General features: G+C 49.5%; 1 protein-coding gene across 6 annotated transcripts in view; it reads right to left on the reverse strand.

Moving 5' to 3' along the window:
* Positions 1-12,681, reverse strand: part of AFAP1L2 (actin filament associated protein 1 like 2) — a 123,347-nt gene extending 110,666 nt beyond the window's left edge. For 4 of the 6 annotated variants that reach the window (XM_049854956.1, XM_049854960.1, XM_049854955.1 and 1 more), the window contains exons 1-2: positions 12,124-12,681; positions 5,919-5,972 (exon numbers count right to left, since the gene is read on the reverse strand). In XM_049854956.1, the coding sequence (XP_049710913.1) occupies positions 5,919-5,972; positions 12,124-12,619 (550 nt within the window). In that variant the 5' untranslated portion in view covers positions 12,620-12,681. The remainder of the gene's footprint in view (positions 1-5,918; positions 5,973-12,123) is intronic. The other 2 variants (XM_049854959.1, XM_049854957.1) reach the window with 2 other exon arrangements.
* Positions 12,682-15,005: the final 2,324 nt, after the last annotated feature.

Raw genomic sequence — 15,005 nt, forward strand, 5'->3', positions numbered from 1 at the left:
CTATTCTAGACTCAAGACCCAGGAGACTTGGATAGAACTGGAAGAAAAGTGTAAGAAAGTAGGAGAAAATCAAGTGGCGGGTGGGGGGGGGGGGGACCAAGCAGCTGAAAGAAGAGACCAAGAGAGCATATGTATAGGAGGTGTGCACCCAGGGGCCACCAAGAGGGGCCCTGGAACACCTAACACGTTGTGCATGATGGTTTTGTGATCGACCCAGCCTGCTTGGCTACAGGCAAAGTTTTGGGGCATCTGGGATGTCACTGACTACAGCCAGAGACAGGCTTCCACTGTCCCTACAGACAGGCACCTCACCCAGCCCCAGGACCTGCAGTGGCTCTCTCAGAGGATATCCATGAGCTTCAGACACCTGCAGCTGTCACAGCACAACTGTGTGACAGCCACTGAGGCAATACTTACTGCCCAGGACCATCACACGCACCATGACCCTCAGCCACAATTCCAGCAACATCCATCATAGGAACCCCATCTCTAACACATGCTAGAAGCTAAGCGATCCACCTCCACCAGTATTTGTCCAGGACCAGCCACACCACACTAGGTACAAACTAGGCATTCGAGCAGCAGGGGTGAGGCTGTTCGTTGCTAGGCCAGATGGGATGGCTGGCAAGGTCCCATGGTGCCCAAGATCTACTACTTCACCACCCTTTGTCTTCTTTTTGAGCAGGAAAACTGCCAGGCAGAAATTACAGGGGACTTCTATTATCTGTAATACCTTATGGTGGCATCCGTCTTTATTTCTTCAAAGAATGTGCCAGAAGGGGAAGACAAAACAGGTCTGACAATGCAACGGGCAGTAGAGTGGTGATCATCTCAGGCTAATAAGGTACCCGAGGTTGTAAAACTTTTCTGTCTGAGGAGACTCAGGACCGTAAGAGGAGATGTGCCACACAAACTTGCTGCCCAGTAGGTCCCAGCCCTGATACCAGGGACACCAAGCACTTTAACAGGGTTCCTTTCTAAAAGGACCCCATTTGAATTTTAGTAGATCATCTCAGTATGTTCTAAGACTGTGGGTATTAAATAAGTCAGTGAAACCTCCAAACAATGAGCTCATTCAACACAATCTTTTTTTCTCCCCCCATCTGGGGACTTGACTAGAGAGAACATGAATAAATCCTGTTGTGTAAAAACTGAGGAAGGAAAAAAAGGGAGGATGGAAGGAAATGGCAGGATTTCTACTTGTTGGTCTAATAAGGACAGAAAGGCTAAGACAGTCTCAACAACCCAAAAGGATGCCAGTGTGCCCCCACCCACATGCCCCCAGCTTCTCCTTTGCATAAGGCAGCCTTCCTATCTCTGCAGTCATTCTAGAAGTGGGCCCTTGGGATGCCCCAAACGTGGCTCTTCTTAGGTAAAAAAAAAAAAAAAAAAAAACCACTTTTTTTTTGAAGCAGCCACAAAAGCCAGGCCTGACACAACATCAGGGTGGTTTTACTTCAAACATTCCTGTCCAGCCGTGTCCTGCTAAATTAGAACTAAACATTGCACCAGTTATTACTCTGACCATCCTGGAACAGGTGAGGTGGAACAGACCTGCCTTAGTGACCAGTGGCTTGTATTTGTTCGTGATTAAGAGGGTTTGCAGGGGTGAAACTTTTCCACGTAAATCATCCTTGAACACAACCTCAGCCCATATGGTCCTCATGGGAGGGGAAGAGGGGCTCCACAGCATTCCAACACACTGTACTTAATGAAGACTCAAAGACCCAGTTCCCCAGGACACAAAGCCCAAGAAAGTTCACCTGAAGAACAGGCTAAATCTGCATGGAGTCTAGAGTCTCTGGCTAGTGCAAACATTTAAGCATTCAGCTACTAACTGCAAAGGTTGGTAGTTCAAATCCACCCAGAGTTGCCTTGGAAGGAAGGCCTGGCAATTTGCTTATGAAAGATCATAGCCATCGAATATCCTTTGGAGCACAGTTTTACTCTAAAACACGTGAGGTCACCACGAGTCAGAATGAACTCGATGACAACTGGTTTTGAATTTTTAAAAAATGGAAACAACCAAGATCTTACGAGTCCAATAGGGTCACCAGAGTATCAGCCCTTCATTCCCATGGGATTCCAAAGCCCATCTCCTGAACTGGTACAGTGAGGGCCAGTGATTCTGCACTTGAGGCTTCTCCCAGCCTGAAAACAAGAGGACTGACCCCTTATATCACATGGGACTAGGGGCATTATTTTCATAAATCATGGATTTTTTTCCCCCTCAAAATCAATCCCAGCTAGCATAGACAAGCAGGACTGCCAAAAACAAAAAGTCAACCAGGAAATAATTACGGTGCAGACTTGAGTACTCAATTCCAATTCAATAACTTTATTGGAGGGGGAAAAAAAGACTTGCAGAAAGACTGCCAAAGTCAATACATTAGATCCATGTGTGCGTAGCAGCAGTTCCCAGGATGGAAAGCCAGAGCTAATATTCCGATATTCCACAGCCCTCCTGGGCTCATCCAGCGCCTGGGCTTTAGGGGAGCTGCTCCTTCGCTGCCTTCCAGTTTCAGTAAATGGGGGGAGAACTTCCAACATCACATCATTTGTGCCTGATGGAAAAGTCTCTGGATTTTAGGATATTACAAGCCGTGGGCCTTTGATCTGTTTTGTCCCAGAATTTTTCACCCTCTTCTATTTTCCTCCTCCTGTACTATGGTGGTTTACATGTTGCTATTAGGCTGGAAGCTATGCTACTGATATTTCAAATACCAGCGGGGTCACTCATAGTGGACAGGTTTCAGCAGAGCTTCAACACTAGAAAGAAAGGCCTGGCCATCTACTTCCAAAAATTAGCCAAAGAAAACCCTATGAATCACAACAAAACACTGGCATAGTGCTGGAAGATGAGCCTCCTATGTTGGAAGACATTTAAAATACAGTGGCCACAACAATGGACTCCAGCATACCAACAACCGTGAAGATGGTGCAGGACCAACCAGGCAATGTTTCATTCTGCTGTTCATGGGGTCACCGAGAGTCAGAGCCAAGCCGACTTGATGGCAGCTAACAACAACAGCTTCTACTTACCTCCAACACCACTGCAGAAGCAACCACCTCAAGGCCTCAGCTTCTATTTATAACCCATGATGACCAACCCCGGGCTTAATGAGTTCTTCATCTTGTACCTCAGCCTCACAAGCTGCTAAGTTTTTTTTTTTTTTTTTTGGCAGCTTCATTGTGGTATAATTTATACACAGCAAAACCCTGCCCTAAGTACACAGTTCTGTGAGTTTTGACAAATACATATAGCTATGTTAACTCCCACCACAATCAAGATATCAAACATTTCTATCATTCCAAAAATTTCTCTCATACCCCACTGTAAGCAGCCCCTATCCCCTACCCTCAGCCACAATGGCTAAGTTTTCTTTCCCTGTAGTTTTGCCTTCTGGAAAGTCACATAAAAGGAACCTTAATATATAGCTTTCGAGTCTGGGTTCCTTCAAATAGCATACTGGTGGGTATTGCTAGTTAGTTATAAATTGCTGGCTTTTAAAACTTAGACATTTACTTTCTTCCCAAAGACATTAAGCGACTGGCTCTAGCTCATCTTCGGTGGTTCAGTGGTAGAATTCTCGCCTTCTACGTGGGAGATCTGGCTTCGATTTCTGGCCACTACACCTCATGCGCAACCACCATCCATATGTGCTATGACGCAGAATACGTTGCAATGGAGCTTCCGGACTAAGACTAGGAAGAAAGGCCTGGTGATCTACTTCCGAAAATCAGCCAGTGAAAACCCTATGGATCACAATGATCTGATCCACAACCAATCACAGGGATGGTGCAGGACCAGGCATGGGGTCTCCGTGAGTCCGGGGTCAACTCAACGAAAGCTAACAAGCAGTTCATCTCTACAAGGAAGAAATCTTGATTTCAGGGCTTTGAGTAACCCTCTATCTCAGTTTGCCCAGGATGAGGGGCTTTCTTAGGAGGCAGAACTTTCAGTGCTAATAATAGGAAAGTTCCAGGCAAACCAGGATAGCTGGTCACCCTACCTGAGAGAGGGACATAAGAGGGCACCTCACCCAGCTCAGTTTCACTCTGGTGCCAGCAGGTCACTGCGCTCTGAGCTAACAGCTGACTCTCCATCCTCCCCTGGTTTAATCTGAAGCAGGAAGCTGAGCTGCAATCAGTGAGGGCTGGGCGGCTGTACCACTCCCCAGACTTCGCCAGGCCTGCAGGGGCCTTTGAAGTCCACTGGAGGGAAACTGCAGAACCGGGCTTCTGTTGGAGCCAGCTCCCGCCCTACTCCTTCCTCCCACTTACAACTGCCACAGGGAGAAGCAACATGAACGTGCCGCGTGCTCCTTCTGATTTTGTACCAGTCCAGGGCAACACCCTCCAGGGTCATGCCAGCTCCTGTTTTCTCCTCCCCCATCAAGGGGAATTTGGAGAGTGGAGCCCTGATGGCACCATGGTCAAGAGTTACGGCTGCTAACCACAAGGTCAGCAGTTCGAATCCACCACCCACTCCTTGGAAACCCTATGGGGCAGTTCTACTCTGTTCTATAGGGTCACTATGAGTCAGAGTCAACATGGTAATGGGTTTTGTTGTTGTTGTTGTTGTTCTGAGACTAACCAGGGAGATGGTGAGAGCCACATAAAATTAGTAAAGAACTCCATTCATTCAGGTTCTCTCTGCCTTTCATTGTCTTCCAGGCTTTTGACTGTTTTGCATCAGGTGTGGAAAATTAACAATGTAAATTATTCCTGTCCATGGAAAAGCAGACTGTGTTTGACAGAATGCAATAACTGCCTGTAGATATACCGTTTGCATTTATTTGCGAATTCATTTCGGAAAGCCTTATTCCCTGTATGTCTCTAGTCTTTGAATGCTTCTTAGAATTGGTTGTAGCATCTTGCTGGTCCCCTCTTTAACTAAGGAGTTAAATAAAATCTTTGAAATGAGTTCATTAAAAAAAAAAAAGACAATTAGGAAAGAGCTCAAAGTTCTTGTTAGATTTTAAGGGCTTCGCCTATATAAATGTATTGAGACATCAAAGAAAAGGCAGGTAGGACCAGGAGGTGGCTTCACACATAAGGCTGAAGAATGAGCCAACTGCTCACCTATTTCCTTTCTAGATGGCATAAGACGTGAATACATAGATATTGTCTCTGAGAAGCTGGATCCCTGGGAATTGGCTGAGAATCCATGACTTAGAGCTCCCAGTAGCTTCAAAAAGCAGGTGATGGCCACAGGTGGTGCCCAAATCAACTGCAAGGACCCCCACAGAGAAGGCAGGGCCTGGTGGAGTCAGGACCACATCACAGAGGTTTCAGGGCACCTGCTTCCCTGACTCAATTCGACATCTCCCCTTCTCCAAGTATTTACCTGTAGCCCTTACAAGGTAGTCCACCCAGGAGCTTCAAATCAGTTCATTCTGGTCTGAACCCCTGCTGAGAATTTACATTTCCACCCCACATATACCAAATCAGAATCTACACTTTAACAAGATCCCTGGGTGGTTCTTATGTATAATACATTTTCAGAACCACTGCTCTACTAATAGTTCTCAGAACTGGTCCCTAACCAGTAGCATTAGCATTGTCTGGGAACTTGTTAGAAATGCAAATTTTCAGCACGGGTTCTAACGAAAAAGGAGCCAGTTAGAAGCCCAGATTCCACCAGCAGGCCTGTGAGGCAGGTTAGTAGTCATTATCCTCACTTTTGCAGATGAGGAAACAAGGCCCAGAGACATTAATTGACTTGCCCAAGGTCGCACAGCAAGTTAGTGGCAAAGGCCAGATTAGAACCCTGAGCCCCTGAGCACCCAGGCCAGCATCCAGCTCCATGAGCTCCTCACCCATCCACCCAGAGCATGGGCCGAGCCAGGTCTGCGCCCTTGGGAGCACTGGGGCTGATGAGCTGCTGCAGAGGGCACAGGCAGGCTCATACTCACAAGCAGAAACCTGCAGGATCCTTCTCTGTACCACCAGACAGCAACAGCTCTGTGCTGCAACAGACAGAAACAAGGCTCAAGTCGGGGACACCCAGGGTGGCCAGGGCAGGGTTTCATCTCCACTTCCAGAATTTGGCTTTGAGATTTTGCTGCATGTCCTTTTGTGAATCAGATCTGCCCCTGGGGGGCCAGAGGATGTGCTCCTTTTGCCTGGAATTCACTCATTCACTCACTCCCCAAGCACGTCTCAAGTCACCAGTTGCTGGGGAAGGACACTTGGAGGAAAAAGACAAAGTCCCTGCTGGAAGGGGAAGTTCAGCATTTAATCATAATGTGATATTAATTCAACAAATATTTGTTGAGTACCTACTATGTGCCCTAGATGGAACAATGAATTTGCACTTGACTAGGGTCGCTATGAGTCGGAATCGACTTGACGGCACTGGGCTCGGCTGGGCATGAACCTGAAGGTTGGTGGTTCAAACCCATCCAGTGGTACTGCAGAAGATAGGCCTGGAGATCTGCTTCTATGAAGATTACAGCCAAGAAAACCCTATGGAGCAGTTCTACTCTACCACATGAAAAAAATTCACCATGAATCAAAGCAACTCAACAGCAACTAACAAGAACTACACTGTGTGCCAGTCATGGATGGGGCTATACAAAAAAGTACTGAGGGAATATGGGAGAAGTCAGGGAAGGCTTCACAGAAGAGGAGGAACATTTTCACTGAGCGGCCAGGCCGTTGCTGGCTAAAGGAATACTGATGACAAGGGGATGGGTCTGAAAGTGGCTTTGAACACTTCTTTATAAATAAATCCTTGGTGGTATGAGAACAGAATTCGATCCCTTAGAAACTCAGTTCTCAGTGACACTGTATCCTGTTTCTGACTCTGAGTCGCTGTCTAATCTCTGTAAGCCTCAGGTGACCTGTCTCTGGAATGGGAGTGAACAATCCACTGTGGTTCAGAGGATCATTCTGGGTTTAATTCACAATCTTTGGAGCTGCTTTCACACAAAAGTCCTTGAGAATCAAATTCCTCACATGGCCTACGGCATTCTCGTTCCCACTAAGTCTGCCGCTCTTCAACTCTCAACAGGAAATTGGTTTTATTTATAAAAATCACAGTCCTAAACTGACCTTTGTTGGGCTACCCACCCACATTCCCTCCCTCACTTCCCTCTCCTCCCAAGACACATCCTCTCTCCAAAGAGTCCTCAGTGACCACAGAGCAACTAGCACTCAGGAGTCCTCAGAAGGTCCAACGGAGGAACCCTGGAGGGTGTTTTCTAGATGACTGTGGTGCACTAACTGTGCCCTGCTACCGGATTAGGGTGGGCCCTAAATCCAATGACTACTGTCCTTACAAAAAGGCCTTGTGAACACACAGACACCGGGGAGAACATGACCATGTGAAGACAGAAGCAGAGACTGGAGTGATGCAGCTGCAAGCCAAGGAATGCCTGGGGCCACCAGAAGCTGAAGAGGCAAGGAAGGATTCTCCTCTTAGTGCCTTCAGAGAAAGCATGGCCCTGCCAACACCTTGATTGTGGACTTCAAGCTTCCAGAACCGGGAAAGAATACATTTCTGGGATTTAAGTCACCTAGTTAGTTTTTGGTGCTTTGTTACAGAAGCTTTGGGACCTTAATACAGGGACACTGAGGCCTGGACTGGTTAGTGACTCACCCAAGGGAACAGAACAGGCAGATTGGTTCCCGAGTCACTATTTTCTTCATTACACCCTGACTGTTCTCCTTCATGTCAGCCTGGGCTCTGGACAAAAGACGCCATCCTCCCTGGGTTTGGGAAAAGTCTCCCTTCTCTAAATGACAGAAGTCTTTAGAGAAACATTTCCCATCACTGAAGAGATTTGGAAGAAAACCGGCAGAGCTTCCGAAGCTTTGAAGCTCCTTTCCCCCTTCCTGGCCCTTTAATTGTGCTTGGAACCAGCCCAGTTCTCAGCACTGCCCACCCTTCAGAAGAGGGGAAGTGCCCAAAGCAGAATTCTCCCATTCTCCCGCCCTGACCTGGCCTTTCAGCACCAAAGGTGACCTCTCAACATTTTCATCCGAGACCATTTCATTGCCAAAGCACTGAGGCTCCCACACAAAGAGCTTCAGAGTCAGGAGGGCTTCAGGGTCAAGTGCAGCAGTGAATAAACCCCAAGTTTAGGATTCGAAAGCATCACATTTGAGAATGTTTTTAAGCAGTGTTCCCATAGCCTCTTAAAGCCTATAATCGCTTATGGTGAATTACACCAGATTTCTGCAGGTATTATAAGATTTGGTTAAGGCCTATCATTTGCGTATGAAGTGGGTACCATTTTCACTCCACACTTGCTTTAACTGCCCAGGTGAGGAAGGTATGTAATACAACTGCTCATCTCTTTTCCATTTTGTCATTTCATTCTTTTAAGGAAATATCTTTGGGTCAATGGGCCTCAATTCTGGCAGATTAGAATCACCTGGAGACTTAAAACTACAAGGGCCGGTGCTCACCTCCATACCAACTAAATCAGAATGTCTTAGGCGGGGCCTATGTGTCCATATTTTTTTAAAGGTCCCAGATGCCTCCCAGATGCAGCTAAAGTTGAGAACCACTGCCTTAGGTAGAAGCTCAACATAGAAAAATCTGAGCTCCTAGGGATGGAAAAATGACAAATCTGGATGATTCCTGAAAGTGAAATGAACATGATCAATTTGTCCATCTCTTTTTAATTAGTTGTTCTTTTTCAGATCTTCCTTTGACCACAGACTTCAGGATTCCCATATCAGCTCTCAAATCTTTTTCCTGGCTTGACTCTTCACAGGAGGAGGTGGAGAGCTAAGTGCCCTCTCTCAGGATAAAGGGAATCAGACTTAGACACACAAGAACACAGGAAAAGAACTGCAACCAATTACTGTGATCCAAATTAAAGTCTGAGTATCTCAACCCATGGTGATTTGGATCCAAATATGATGCAACTTCAGGAAGCTTCAGCATGGACATTCCAAGTGCGTTCCAGAGAGGAGGTCAGTTACATTTGGCCCTGGACACACTCACCAGCTGCAAGAGCTGTAGGAACCAGGATTCGGACCACATGGTGTGAGTTCTGCCAATGGGCTCATGCACAGTGATACAAGGATGCCCTATCCAAGTCATAAAAATGTGAACACCCAAAGATGGAACCTTTCCAAGACCCTTGCCTACAAACCCTGTAGGATTTGATACACACACGCAGTCTGACTTTTTATAAGGATAACACCAAAGAGATCTTCATACAAGATATAGTAACTTTACCATAACTTTTTAGGACAACTCTCATAAAAGTTCCATTTCTCTGGGAAGAGACTGCCCACATGTCCCTTGTGTTTGCTTGAGAGAGCCATGGCTGTCTAGCAGAATGGCTTGGAAGGGACTGGGAAGAATGTCTGGAGATGGCTGCCGTATACACAGGGTGATAGTCCAAAAACCCTTTCGCTTCAGACATCTCTTTTCATCCTACTGTACAATGGGAGATCAGCCCCAAACCTAAAAAGGATAAACTAGTTTGGAAGCATGTACAATAACAAGGTGGCTGAGAAACCCTGGTAGAGTAGTGGTGAAGTGCTATGGCTATTAACCAAAAGGTTAACAGTTCAAATCCGCCAGGCACTCCTTGGAAACTCTATGGGACAGTTCTCCTCTGTCCTATAGGGTCGCTATGAGTCAGAATTGACTCGAAGGCAACGGGTTTGGTTTTGGTTTTTTTGGTCTGAGAACATGAACAGATAATTTCTCCTATATCAACTGCTTTATAAGAGTTGCAAATGAGAGAAAACCTTTGAGAATCTGGAGACTGATGGGGCATTCTACCTATTTGGTAGGGGGAGCTGAAAGTTGGGAATTTGGACACAGAATAAGGTACTTAACAAATGAAAGTGTCCCAAAGAATAAGAATTCTTTTCTTTACAACTTTTATCTATGTTCTGAGAGCCCAAGTAAACCTTACTTTTCCATCTACCTTTGTTGTGAAAACACCAGTACCTAGTCACTGAGTAATTATTCAGGTTTACTTTAAAAAAAAAAAAAAGAGGAAGACTCTTAATCAGTGTTTCACGGGTTAACTTGGAGAGTTTCACTAGTTAATTGCCTTTAATTTTCCACAGACCAACTCTTCAGTTCCAGGAGTGTTCAAAGCACTGTTTACCTGCATCTCAAGAGAACCTCCAATTTTACGTGGGCGGAGTGGGAGAGTGAAATCTCCAAGCTCCTTGGCTGAAAGATGTGATACAAATACTAGCAGCATGACACCAGGGAGATTTGAGATGAAGGGAGATTTCTCTCTCCAGTCAAACACTGATGAGTTGGCTCAGTGCTCTGCAATCTAGATAATTCTCAAGTCTACCCACTCATCCCGGTGTCTGATTTACTGCAAAATGATGAGGCAGATACATGTGTTACCCAAAACATAAACACCCGAAACTGGAAACTACAGCTCCTTCAGTTGGCAAAAAGCCAGCTCACTGATCCTCTGAGGGTGGGAGAATTTGAAGCTCCCAAGAGAAAAAGATAACCAAGAACACTTTCTCAAGTCAAGAGACAAAGTCAAAAGCTATTAAAACAACCTTCTGATAATAACTGGGCATTTGGAAGGAAGAGCCCAAATGTTATCTTTGCCTTAGCTCATAAAGATTAATATGCTGATTTTAGAAAGTGGCTTACGATCAAGACCCTCAGCCCCTGAGCTACGTCCCCCGCAGCTTCACAATTCAGGGCAGAGCTAGCTGGGACCCCAGAGGCCAGCACTTCCGGTCAGATGCAACTTGAGGCCTGAATTCCCGAGAGGGTCCCTCCCAAAGGGCGGAGGGGCCAGGGGAGGGGAGGGAGTGGCAAGCTGCCATTTTAGAAGGAGAGGGGCTGTGGCTTCCTTAAGAGTTGAGACTGCAAAAGGGACGCATTCAGTCGCTCAGGCACAAAACCGATGTGATCCCAGCAGAACTTGAGACAACAAAAACACCCAGTTACAAATGTGACAGAGACTACAGGGAGGGTTCACAGAAAGAAATTGAAGGTGGCCAGCTAATTTAACCCTGTCCCCACAGCTGGCTCTCTTGCTTTTGGCAAAGGCCCTTGCCTTATATGCGAACAGTACCTAGCATTTACATCTTTGGTCCCCACTGGTGACCCAGAAGAGAAACAGCAGTGATTCAAAAAGTCAAAACACGACTAATTTAGGGGAGCTAAAGCCGGTCCCGCAGGTCCCTTTTATGTCAGTTTCAGACACGAGAAAGCACCGGGAATGACATTCCTTGGGAATCTGAGCGTTCCACTTTATTACTGTCTCCCAGGGGAAAGCAAGTACAGAAACAGTATTTCCTCTCGCAGGTTTACCAGAGACAAATCCTGCAAAAGCAATACAAAGGCTTTCCCAAAAGAAAGGGGGTGGGGGCGCCCGCATCGTCCCCTTTAAGGGGCAGCTCTCTGGGCACCTTTTTCAAAGGATGTGCAACCCTAGGCTTCAAGACTCCACCCGGGACTCGGAGCACGGGTGCAAGCTGGGCACCCGGTATATCCGGGGCCGGCCAACCCGCCCACCAGGGTTTGGCCACGATCCCGGACCTAGCCAAATCCCAAACTAGCCCAGCTGCGCGCTGGCTAAACCCGCGCGCGGCTGGGACGCCTCCGCGCGCTCCACCTGCCGGGCACCCTGCTCGGCCCCCAACCCCCCATTCTCTCCCCTTCTTAGGACTTGGAGAAACGGCTCCCCAGCCGCCAGACGATTGGGGCGGCCCCGCCAAGCCCGGAGCAGAACTGCGCACCCGCCCCACCGCCCAAGCTCATCGCCCGCGCGAGCTCCTTCCCAGGGTCTCCAGGAAGCTCCCCACCGCGGCTAACGCCCGTGCTAGAACACCCGACGACTCGCCCATTACCCCCAGCAGCGCGGCACGGTTCCTGCCTTCCTCGGGGCTTTCTCGGTCCCCGGCACCAGGGCAAGGATGGGGGTCTCCAGGTGCACCCTCTCTACTCCAACAGGTGAACGGCCCCACCCGCGGCGCGCGGGAGGATCAGCTGGCAGGAGCCGTGGTGGGCACCTAAGACCCCACCATCCGGTCCGCGGCCGCCCCTGTTCCGCCCGGGCTGGGCGGGGACTGCAGGCTCCGCTCACCTGAGTCCCGCGGGTGCCACCCCAGCCCTAGTCCCGCGCCGCGCCCGTACCCTGTGCCCTGACTGCGCGTCCTCACCTTTGTAGCGCTCCATCGGGCCGCGGCGTGCGTTCCTCGGGCTCCGGCTGCGCGCTGCACTCCCCGCTCTAGGCTCCGAGCCCGGGCCCGACGCGCTGGCCCCTCCCCGTGAGGTCACGCTCGCGGCCGGACCTCCTGGCGCGGCCGCCCGGCCCCCAGCGCCGCGCCCCGGCCCTCGGACCCTGGCCCCGCCTGGGCGCGCCACCCCCGCGGGGAATTCCGCGGTCGGCCAGGCCGGCCGTCGGCTCCAAAACGTGCGCCTCCGGGCCGTCGCGGCCGGGCGGTTTCCTCTCGTCCGAGCCCCGGGGCGGCGGGAGGGAGCTAGAATGCGACGTTCCCCAATCCTGGGGGAGGCTCCTCGGAGAGGCGGGCTCGAGCAGGCCTCCAGGAGCTGTTCCCACTGAGGTCCGAGCAGGAGGAGAGCCGCCTGGAGCGCCTTCCGCGTGACCCCTAGGTCTGCAAACGTGGGCCCTCGGTCTTCCTCAAGGGGCGACATGCGGCGAAGCGGGGGAGCAACCTAGCCCTCACCCCGTGCCGACTGCTGCTGCTTTGGGGATGGTTTCCACCCTCTTGGCATCTTTCTGGCCAGCAGCTGCCAATCAAACACACTTCAGTTCTCGTGCAAACATCAACCTGCTGCCCTTCGCCTGCGCCCAATCTTCCACGACGTTGTTGCTCCGGGCTCTCGAGACGGTTGGAATTTCTAGGGCCACCTCGACCAGGCGGGAGCACCCCGCTACCAGCCAGCCCAGCACCTGTCTGCCCTGGAGGGAGCTGTCTTAGCTGACTTTTGCCCTGCCACCCGGCTACCAACCGCCACACTTCTGCCCTTTATCTTTTGCCACCTGTCCCTCAAGTCCCCCCAACACACCGAAGTCCTCCCCGTTTGCCCCCCCCCCCAGAGATCCATGTTTTAAACTTTTAGGTTTTCACTTTAAAATCTCAATCCTGGCTTCTTCAAGGTGTCTGCTTTCTCAGCAAATCTCCCTAAGTTCCCTGAAGGAACATTTAAGGAGAGTTGTTTTCTAAAAGACTTCTGAATTCTTCCCTGGAACAACAGATTTAGCTGTGGTGTTGGAGGCCCCCGCAGGCTTAGAAATAGTTTTCTTAGTAGTAAGAGCAGTTAACATGGATGGAGCCGTCCCCACAAGCCAGGCATCCTGTGAAGGGCTGATAGGCACTGCCTTTTAGTTTTCAAGTAAACCTGTAATGTGGATATTATCATTACCCTATGGCACAGTAGAAGAAATGGAGGCTTCAGAGGTTAAACAACTTGCTCAAAGTCACACAAGCTAGAAAAGAGCAGAGCTGACATTAGACCTAGGTCTACTAAATGTTCATTCACAAAACGTTCTTGGAGCTCATAGGAAGAGCCAGGGTGTTTGTTACCATCTTGTGGAAAAGGTGGACAAGTGGACACCACCACCAGGTGTGCTCCAATAAGACAAAGCACAAAGGATTCTGGGAACCGGGGCGGGGGGTGCACTGAACCAGCTTGGAGAAACTGCAAAAGAGGTGGTGGCTGAGCTTAGTCTCAGAAGATGAGTTAGGTTGGTGAGGTGCCAGGAGAAGTGGAGTGAGTGAAACAAAGACAGGGAGATGAGTCATTTCAGAGTCCAGCAGTTCAGTGTTTCTGGAGCCAAAAGGGAGAAGCTGGGAGTGAAGGAGAAGAGGCTAGACAGATGAGTGCAGGAGATGGGGTGGCACTGAAGGGTGTGGATGGGGATCCCTGGAAGTGATGGGGAAGGGGGACTGCAGGAGGTCATTGTACCAGCCAGGTGAGAGGTCACCGGGCAGTGGTAACTACCGCAGGGAGGAAAGGACTGTTGGCAGAAATGTTCAGGAAGTTCCGTGCCAGGGCTCACTGCCTGAGCACAGGGCACAGGGTGTGAGGACGAGGCAAGAGCCCAGGGCATGACCCCTCGGTTTCCGGCAACTTGGGTGACTAGGTGAACAGTGTCACCACGCATGCATCCAATCAATCTTCAATATTACCTGAAGCCCTGCTATGGGCCAGGTGTTACATACAGAGCAGGGGCAGGTCCTGCCTGCATGGTGCTGTTGGGTGAGGGAGGCAGGGACAGACAATAAACAAAAAAGATGAGCACCCCTGAGTCGCAGCCGGTTAGGGAGTTAGAGCCCAGGTCTGAGCGCTGCAGCCCTTCCCTGTGCATTGTCATTTAATCCACACAACCATTCCCTAGGTAGGCGGGGTTTGTGAGGATTCAAGAAGTAGAAACTCACTCTACCAACTTGGGGAAGAAAGAGTGGAGGTTGTAGCAAGAGTATGTCCCTGGGTGGCACAAATGGTTTGCACTCATCTGCTAAGCTAAATAACGGTTGGTGGTTCACACCCACCCAGTGGCACCACGAAGGAAAGGCCTGGTCGTCTGCTTTCATAAAGATCACAGCCAAGGAAACCCTATGGAGCGCAGTTCTACTCTGTAACACATGGGGTTGCCACGAGATGGAATCAACTCGACGGCAACTGGTTTGTTTTTTAGTTTAGTGGCAAGAATGCCACCATCTTAGGTAATCAAAGGACAGGAAATAGCATTCAGGGGGCCTCATGCAAGCCGGAAATGGAGAATGGATGGATGGGGGCTGCATTTTTTCTGCCTCCTTCCCCTTTTTCACCTTGCAAATGGCCCAGCACTGCCCCCACCCTCCATTCTGTACTGCCACCCCTTGTGTCTGCAGACTAGCACCAGTGGGTCCCAGGTTTCCTTTCAATTCTCAGGAAGAATCCAGTTGCTCTGCTCATCGTTTTAAAACAAGCTGCAAGCCTCTGCTCACTGGTCACCCGTGACTAGTTCCCAGCCCTGCCGTTCAGCTGGGGCCAGCAGGAGAAATGACAGGGTCCGGCCCCCACTCTGCAGGGG

Source organism: Elephas maximus, chromosome 16 (genome assembly GCF_024166365.1).
Source record: "Elephas maximus indicus isolate mEleMax1 chromosome 16, mEleMax1 primary haplotype, whole genome shotgun sequence".
In the NCBI taxonomy this organism is placed as follows: domain Eukaryota; kingdom Metazoa; phylum Chordata; class Mammalia; order Proboscidea; family Elephantidae; genus Elephas; species Elephas maximus.